General features: G+C 37.8%; 1 protein-coding gene across 1 annotated transcript; it reads right to left on the bottom strand.

The window, feature by feature from the left end:
* Positions 1-3,281: 3,281 nt before the first annotated feature.
* On the bottom strand, positions 3,282-4,232 carry LOC103210744 (olfactory receptor 4S2-like). The gene has a single exon (XM_007956657.2). The coding sequence runs from the start codon at positions 4,215-4,217 to the stop codon at positions 3,282-3,284; it is 936 nt and encodes a 311-aa protein (XP_007954848.1). The 5' UTR covers positions 4,218-4,232.
* Positions 4,233-9,936: the final 5,704 nt, after the last annotated feature.

The raw sequence follows: 9,936 nt of genomic DNA on the forward strand, positions 1-9,936 counted from the left end.
CCAACTTTGACACCAATCGTCCTTCCCACAGCACCCACCACCTTACTGCTGCATTTGATAATCCACTGGAGTGGCCACGCAGAACTCACAGATTATAGTGTTTATCAGGTGTGTTACATTGGGTTCTAGAGAAACACAAAAACCAACAAAGCATATACATAAATATATATATATATATATATATATATATATAGAGAGAGAGAGAGAGAGAGAGAGAGAGAGAGAGAAATTTATCTTAGGAGAATGGCTCACAAACGTATAGAAGCTGGCAAGTCCAAAGTCCCAGGAGGAAACTTCAGTCTGGCAGCAACCTTAACTTCTGCAAGTGCAGGGGGCTGAGAAATTCAAGGCTGGCAGGCAGTGCACTCGTTGTTGACTCCAACAAAGACGAATCCAAGATCTTCAGGCTGAGCGGTGGGCTGCTCACTCACGGAAGTTTGTAGTCCGCATAACAGGGTTCCAATACCTCAGAGAATGTCTCTCTTCCCAGGATGTCCCTGGATATCTTGGAAGCAGGCCACACCCCTAGGGAAACTCCCCTTGGGCAGATTGGCCTCTCAGAACACAGTCATCTGATCCCACCATGGGAACAACCACACAGAACTGGGGTCCAGCCAAGTTGACACACAGCTCCAACTATCACATCAGGGAAGCAACAGGCTACAATTCAAGTTCAGGAACAACTTCAGTCTCTCTCAGCTGGCTGTCTCTCTTTCAGCTGGCAGTCTGTCTCAGTCTCTCAGCAGTGCATGTTTCTTGTATCTCTCTCTCAGAAGCATGACTCTCTCACGATTCTCTCTCAGCAACGTGTTTCTCTCAGCAACACATTGTTTAGCAGTCAGAGAGTCTCCTTCTGCCCCTAGGAGGGCTCCTTTTGAACCTGGTAGAGTGGCCAAAACCAACCAATGCCAACATCAGAATTATACACACCTAAGAGAGAGTGAACTTCCCAGAAGATTGCTTCATGTTGCTCCAACAGAAATACACCAGGTGGATAACTTTAACAATTAGCTACATGGTTGCTCCCACCAAAGTGGGAGTCACCAAGACTATGGCTAGAAAAGCCATACCATGTAATTTACTACAGCACAGTTATAAAGCAGTTATGAAACATAAAAATATTGTGGTGATAAATCTATGCAATAAAATACTATTGCTGACCTGCCTTGCTCCACCAAACCTAGGGAGAATCTGAGTTTGCATCATTCTTGGCCATTTGCTCCCAAGAAACCAAGAGGAGAATCTCTGAGCTCCTCTGGTAGGGACTGAATGAGAAAACTTTGTGAACAGAGGTGGTTTTGTATATAAAGTAACTGTAGGAGATTTGAATACTCTTTAATGTTCCCCTTCCCAATCTCTGAGGCATGAACCTGACAACTTTGTCCTCCTTAAGGACCTCACACATACAATAATAATAATTTTTATCCCAAGGCCCCAACATCTACTGCAAAGCAATAAGGAAAATAGAATTGTGAAGAAAACTATCAAATAGGTAACATTGATTTATTCCATAGTTTTCTAAATCTAGTTCCATTATAGCTCCCAAAGTAGACTTTTTGTATTAAATGACTGATAGATGCCTTTAGCCCAACAGCATCAAAAATCATCTAGTCTCAGTATTTTAAAATTCACATTCCCTAACTATACAAAAATCATTACAAGAGTTTGTTAAATATGTGGATTTTCATATACCACTTAACCCTGACCTACTGTCTAAGAATCCCTTGGAATAGGTTGTGTCATGTGTTTAAAAATCTCTCAAGATGATTCCAATGATCAGCAAAGATTCAGAAGTGCTCATTTAGTCCTTGCTTTAGAAATTGGTGAATGGGAGGCCAATAGAGACCCAATGAGTTTATGTCCAATCAGGGACAATAACCATGGTTTTACATGGTCCCAGACCAAGAGTTTATTGATCATAACTTCTAATTAAGATGTCTTGCTGCTTTTTAAACTTTTTTTATCTTTACTTCTGTGATTGCCACATTAAGAACTATTTTAAACATTAATTTCATAGTGTCCTTAATGTGAGAAACGTTTTCACACAAATACACACCCAGCAACCACAAATAGGTATACTGGATACACATATATAATAACTTGAAAAAACATAATTGTGGAAAGGATCATGAAACAATAGCAGAAAGACAATCAGTGATATGTTCAACTGTCATAGGGAGGAAAGAGGTCCAGGTTGCCTCTCAAGGTGAAGGAAAAATATATTACCTGGAAAGGTATCAGTTCACATGAGCAAGGCATTTGTTTTTTTGAGCAAAGTGAGCATTTTTGGAATATAAGGATGGAAATCTCATTACTTAAATCAAGGAAGCGGTAGAAACAATTCACTGTGTCCAGTATGGGTTGCTTCATCAAACACAGACCAAACCAAAAACAAATCCACTGTTATTGAGCTGGATCTGACTCATAGTCCTCTCCTCGGGTTTCCCAGGCAGTATCATTATGGAAGTAGATTGCCCAGCCTTCCTTCTGAGGAGTGGCTGGTGGGTTTGAATCACCAGCCTTCTGGTTAGCAGTCAAATGCCTTAGGCACTATGCTACCAGAGCTCCCATTAAACATACAGGAAATAGGTAAATTAATTAAAAAAATAAATAAAAATAAAAATAAAATTACTCTGTTGACTGAACCAGTCAACTATTTAATTGTCTTTGCTTTCATTCCATTTCTTGAGCTTTTTCTGTTAGTTAATTCTCACAAACAGGGACTGTGGCTACAGATAACACGTATAGATTAGAATTAGTTAACAGCACTGTACTCAGAGCCTAATGTAACTAAAAGGTGGTAAACTTGTCCAATATAGTTATTGTTTGGCAAAGAAAATGAGTTCTATACAAAATAATTGGTTTTGACTTTTTTTTCCCAAGTACCAGAGAATGAAAACATAAATTTTGTCTTTTAAGTTTGTGTTTTATTCTTTTTTTTTCATTCTTCACAAACTTTCTAGGTATAGGTATACCTAGAAAGATTGAATCTGTGTTTAGGAGTACTTTTATCAGCATATTTTTCCCTGGATGGATGCTAGTTTACACTTTTACACATACAACATATGATATTGAGTGTTTAATATGTGTGAATCCCACAGTTCCAAACAGTAAATACACTTTCTCTTTTTAAAGAACATAGGCAAGTATGGGGAGGAGAAAACACCATGTGTTTCTTCCAACAATCTGGCAAAGTTGTTATTTCTGTCTTCCTTGTATAGATGCCTTACACAAGACTGAAATAATTAAAATCCTGCAGTATAATATATCATTACTTCAAACTATTTGTCAGTAGCCTGACAGAAAACCTTTTTATGCCACAGTTTTTTCATTGCATTTTTTACTTCTGCATTTCTGAGCGTATAAATCAAGGGATTCAACATTGGGGTGATAATAGTGTAAAATACAGCCACCATCTTATCTTCAGCAAAGGTAACATCAGGGCGCATGTACATGAAAGTACAGGGACCAAAAAACATGATGACCACAGCAATGTGGGACCCACAAGTGGAGAGAGCTTTGCGCCTGCCTTCCGCAGACTGCTTTCTCAGGGATTTCAGGATGAAAGTGTAGGAGATTAACAAGATTACAAAGCCCCCCAAAGCAATGGATCCACTGTTGGCTGTCTCAACAACACCAATGACATATGTGTCTGTGCAGGCCAGTTTGAGCATAGGGTGGACATCACAAAAGTAGTGATCAATCTCATTGAGTCCACAAAAGGGGAGCTGAACCACCAAAGCCATCTGGATAACAGAGTGTAAGAACCCACCTATCCAGGTCCCCAGTATCATTTTACTGCATGTGTCCTGGTCCATGATGGTCATATAGTGAAGAGGTTTACAGATGGCCACATACCTGTCATAAGCCATTACAATAAGAATGAAAACCTCAGTGGGACCAAAGAAATGTACCCCAAAGAGCTGTAATATGCACCCTGTGTAAGAGATAGTTTTTCTCTTGGCTAATAAGTCAACAATCATCTTGGGGGCTGTAACTGAGGAATAACAGATGTCTGCAAAAGACAAATAGTTCAGAAAGAAATACATGGGAGATTTGAGAAGGTTGCCCATGTGTACTGTCAGCATGATGAGAAAGTTTCCCAGCAGAATAGCCATGTAGAGCAAAGAAAACACCACAAAACAAACTCCTTCCACCTTTGGGTTCTGAGAAAGTCCTCTTAAAATGAACATAGTTACATTATTTTTCTTTTCCATGGAATTAGTCCAGGAGCCCAAGTTCCTGAGACAATTAAATAGTCTGAAAGAAATAAAAAGGACCAACAACATTATTTCCATTGTAGAAAACAATAGATAATCACAGTATTTGGAAATAAAAAGTAGGTACTTACTAGTGTTTGGTGTGTATAGTAAGAGATATTGAAGTATATATTCTGACCATGATCCTTCATTCAACCACCCATTCATTCATATCACATGAGGAAACAAAGTCCTCTTGTGAAAGATCAAGCTAATCCCTTAATCACTCATTAAGCAAAGAGCTCCAACTCCCTTGGCATTGTTTAAGATTTATTAACTTACCTTTGAACATTTCTTTAGTTTTCATTTTCTAAGAGTACTAAACTTGATATTGAAACAATGTCTGTGTTTGGAATCCCTTGGTAGTGGAAAGTGTTAATATCCCTAGCTGTTACCCCAAAGATTAGAAATTCAAGTCCACTCAGAAGCACCTTAGAAGAAAGACCTGGTAATCTCCCTTCAATCAACTGGCTACTAAAAACCTTTAACTAAAATCCAATGCCATCGTGTCAGAGCCGAATCATAATGACCCCTTCTTGGTTTTCCGAGGTGGTATCAATACGGACATAGTCAGCCCAATCTTCCTTCTGAGCAGTGGCTGGTGGATTTGAACCACCAGCCTTCTAGGTAGCAGTCAAATGCCTTAGGTACTATGCCACCAGAGTTCCCAAACACCCTTAACGAGTAAAATAAAAATTAAATTAAATTAAATTAAAAATCTGCGTTAACATAATTCTCTCTTAAGAAGCATGGGATCAACTTGACAACAACAACTCAAAAGATTAGATAGGAGCCTTAGAGGGAGTAAGTTAATGTCAATGTGGAAGAATCAAGTCACTAAATAAGGTAGAATAGTTGCAAAACTCAAAGGATGTAATCAATGTCACTGAACTGTACATATAGAATCTGTTGAATTAATGTTTTTCTGTGTACATTCACAAAAACAATAAGAAAATAAATAAAATGAAAACAAAACCATACAAAAAAGTCCTATGGATGTTTATGTGCATGTGTTTGTGCACTTGTACTTGATCTGAAGCTCTTGACAATCACTATGTTGTGTGATGTAATCAAGAGTTGACCAAAGCTATACCATTCTGACTCAGATAATGGTGCTGTTGTTGGTGCTGATTTTATTAGGTCCCGTGAAGCTGATTTTTGCCTCATAGAGATCCCATGTGCTGAGGTCATTGAAACCAAATTGTGCCGTCATCTTGGGTAAAACATTTAATATCATGGGACTTCTGTTCCCATATTTGTGAAATGAGAAAGTCCTGATTTCATTATCCTCTCCATCTTTCTAAGAGTTCTTTCTACCATGAAATGAAATAATTTTGTTAACTTAGCATAGCCACATAACCCCCTCAGAAGAGAGGCAGGGATAAGGGAAGAAAATGCAATAAAATAAAGCTGGGCTAAACAAAGCAAGAGCTATTTCATTTGAAAGGAGGTGAAGTGAAGATTCAGGTAATTTATTTTGCCTTGGTATTTCAACACTAAATACCATGAGGGTGAGTTGGGAGTATGGAGGAAAAACCTTGTCCTTTAATCTCCTCAGTCCTTCATGCTTTCTTCTAACCCTTCAAATTTCATCATTGCTTATACAAGTTCTCCCAGTACTGGTGCAAAGATAAGCAGTATTATCACTCATACTGAAAAATAAATATTATGGATGAGGTCATCACTGAAAGAGAATTCAAATAAGCATATGAAGAGCAGGAGTTCTGGTGGGTCAATGCCTGAGGCATTTGACTGCTAACACAAGTTTGGCAGTTCAAGTACACCAGCCACTCTGCAGAAAGAAGATGGAGGAATCTAGTTCCTTAAAGATTTACAGCCTTGGGAACCCAATGGGAGTTGCTAAGTCAGAATCAAACTTGCAGTGGGCGAGTGGGTATATGAAGAGAATGATATTAAATCTGAATGATGAATTTCCTGTGATGAAATTTCAGGCTCTTTAGAGTGTCACTATAGTGGTAGGTTTTTATTTTTTTAGAGTGGTAGAGTAGAAAGGACTATGTGAAATAGTTTTGAATAAAGGAGCTTTTCACATGCTTCTACAAAGCAAGCCATAGATGCAAATGATTCTTCTAACTGCAGGTTAGAGTTGGTTTCCACACTATCTTTGGGAAGCCTTAGGAACTTTGTCTACCAGAGTAAGGCCACCTCTCTTCAAGATCCCTGTTAATTTTAGTGCCTACAGCTCTTATTGAGCTCTGTGCTCTCAGCTCTTCCTTTGTGGAAACTTTGTACAAGGCATGGGCAATTTTAGGAAACAATGGGGCTTTATCTTATGAGTACAATTCACGGTTGTTGGAATAGTCATTAGATCTGTGCCTTCCCTTATACAATCCAAAATGATGATCATCGTTACCATCATACTATCATCCAGACTCAAAGCCTGAGAACCTCTATCTGCTTTTGCAAGGTGTATCCCCTTTGATTTTTACTTCTTATTGAAAAATAGTAATAATTACTATTCTACCTGAGGGAGACCGATTCAAGGGTTCCCAAACCATAGCATTTTCCAACAACTGTGAATTGCGTTACTTAAATCTTACACAGCAAAAAGCTCTTTACTTAGGTTAAAACTGAGTTATGAAGCCACAAGTTTCTAGAGGACTCTTGCATTGTTCTTGGATCAATATGCATCTCAGAGCATTCCTCCCTTGCCTCTTTGTGCATTTCAAACATGATAAAGCCTCACTTCCTTTAGAAATTATAAACTTTAGATTGGCAATTTCTCATTTCATATTCATGCCACAGTATCTCATAGTCATGAATAGCTCCTTTATTACTTATTGTCATCAACTTAATAATTTTATTATTTCCTTACTTCTGTTACAATAACTTGCATATTCATTAAAGATGCTCAAAATAGAGAAATTTGATAGAATTGTCATTTTCCACAGAACTTCTATACAGATAATTTCTTTTTTTGGGGGTGGGGGGACAAAAACACTCTCACCAGTATTTTCCAAGGCTTGTGTTTTGATTTTTTTTTTCTGTGTCTTCTTGAGATAATTTGACAGCAGCTGACTTGGGAATTGTCTTGTGCAAAATTACTGCAAGAGTCTCTAACCCCTAACAGTAGACCACTCATAGAAGTCAGTATTCATGGCTCCTGGTTCTGTCTCTCACTGAAATCTGCCATGTCACAGGATCTTTGGTAGGAAATGCTCTTTTTTCTACTTCTTATAAAGCCTCTTTCAAGAGAATGATGCAAAATGTTAATGACGTCTGGGAAAACCTCTCCCCAATGTTTTCCTCCACAGAGCTGAAGGACTGAGACTTACAGTGAACCTATCACTGAGCCTTAATTTCCAGATGTATTTTCACTTCTTAAAAAAAATAAAATAAAATAAAAAACTTGTCTCAAAACTAAACTTAAAGCCCAATAAACTTTTTTTGACTTTTCCAATTTTTAGGCATAACTTGAATTCCTTGATTCATGGTCCATTTTCTTCATCTTCAAAACTGGAAGTGTACATTAGATCTCACAATGATTCTAACCTCCTCCTCCACTTTTAAGAAAACTTGTGTTTACATTGGTCTCACCTGGAATACCCATCACACTATCCTTATTTTAAGATGAGCTTTTTAGTAATCGTAATTCCATCTGCAACCTTAATCCCCTCCTTGTCATATAACAACATGTTCACCGATTTTTAGGATTAGGACATGGTCATCATTGGTGTACATCAGTCTGCTTACCATAGTTACTTAGTTGATTTTTTTTGAAAAGTCAATCTACCTTCTTTTTTCCCACATCACAAAATGTGTGTTATGTTCTGTGAGATCTTGAAAAATACGCTTTGGAAAAATGCTAGATAATATATATAAGTAATTGAATATTAATGCCAAGATGGTATCTCAATGTTTGGATTTGCATCTCTCTAATGGCTAATGAACTTGAGCATTTCTTTGTATGTTTGTTTGCCACCTGAATACCCTCTTTGGTTAAGTGTTTATTCATGTTCTCTGGCTGTTTTTTAATTGGATTATTTGACTTTTTGTTGCTGAAGTGTAGGAGTTTCTATAAATTCTAGAGATGAGCCCCTTGTCAGATATGTCATTACCAAATATTTTTTCCCAATCTGTAGGGTCTCTTTTGACTCTTTTGGATAAGACTTTGGAAGCTCATACAAATTTAATTTTTAGGAGGTCCAATTCATCTCGTTTCTCTTCTGTTCTTTGTGCATTTTGGGTTAAGGCTGATAGTCTATTTATGCCATATATTGTTGTGTTATATATTGTCTAGTCAGACCTGACTTATTGAGATGCCTCCGTTAGAGACCCTTGGGTTTCTGAAGTGGTATCCCTACAGAAGTAGATTGCCCAACCTTCCTTTTGAGGAGTGGCTGGTGGGTTTGAACCGTGAACCTTCTGGTTATCAGTCAAGTGCCTGAGACACTATGCTACCAGAGCTCCCATGCCACATACTAGGGGGCTTAAATTTGCCCCTAGTTTTTCCTTGAGAAACTTTGTAAGTTTAGGTTTCCCATTTAAGTCTTTGATCCATCTGAACTTAGTTTTTGTGTATGATGTGAAGTGTAGACCTTGTTTCATTTTTGTGCAAATGGATATCCAGTTTTGCAAACACCATCTATTAAACCTGCATTCTCTTCCTCATTTAATGGATTTTGGTCATTTGTCAAAGATCAGCTGATCTTACTTCAATGGATCTATTTCTGGCTTCTGAATTCTATTCCATTTGTCTACGTGTCTGTCATTGTACCAACACCAGGTAATTTTGACTACTGTGGCTGTATAGCAGGTTTTGAGATCTGGCAGTGTGAGACCTCCTACTTGGTTCTTCTTCTTCAATAATGGTTTGCTTATCCAAGGTCTCTTTCCTTTCCATATAAAGTTAGTGATTGGTTTTTCCATAACCCCAAAGAATGTTGATGGGATCTGGATTGGGATGGATTGAATGTATTATTTGCTTTGGGTAAAACTGATATTTTCACAAAGTTCAATCTTCCTATCCAGGAGCATGGGATGTTCTTCCATTTATGTAGATCTCTTATGGTTTCTTGAAGTAGTTTTGTATAGTTTTCTTTGTAAAGGTCTTCTGTGTTGCTTGTAAGATTTATGCAGAAGTATTTTATTTTTTTGGTAGCTATTCTAAATAATATTGATTTCCTTATTTCTTTTTCAGCAATCTCTTTGCTGGTATAGAGGAATCCAACTGATTTTGGATGCTGATCTTATATCCTGCCATTATGCTAAATCTCTCAATTAGTTCCAGTAGATTTTTTTACTCTGTCTTTTGGGTTTTCTAGGTGTCGGATCATGTCATCAGGAAATACGGAGAGTTTGACTTCTTCCTTACCAATTTGGATGCCTTTGATTTCCCTTTCTTGCCTTATTACCCTGGCTAGGACTTCCAATACAATGTTGAATAGAAGTGGTGATAGAGGACATCCTTGTCTGCTTCTTGTTTGCAAGGGGAATGATTTCAGTCTCCCTCCATTGAGAATAATGTTGGCTGTTATTTTTGTATAGATGCTCTTTATTTATTTATTTTTTTATTGTGATTTGGGTGAAGATTTACAGAGCAAATTCACTTTCCATCCAGCAGTTCACATACACTTTGTCTCATGACATTGACCACAGTTTACCACAATGCAACAACTCCCCTCCCATTTCCTCCCCATAGTTACCTCTTCCCTGT

The sequence above is a fragment of the Orycteropus afer genome, unplaced genomic scaffold (genome assembly GCF_000298275.1).
Source record: "Orycteropus afer afer isolate SDZICR_OR568_19922 unplaced genomic scaffold, OryAfe1.0 scaffold00650, whole genome shotgun sequence".
NCBI classification, from domain to species: Eukaryota; Metazoa; Chordata; class Mammalia; order Tubulidentata; family Orycteropodidae; genus Orycteropus; species Orycteropus afer.

Coding starts and splice junctions, on each gene's coding strand:
- LOC103210744 (XM_007956657.2), bottom strand. CDS start 4,217: ATGGAAAAGAAAAATAATGTAACTATGTTCATTTTAAGAGGACTTTCT.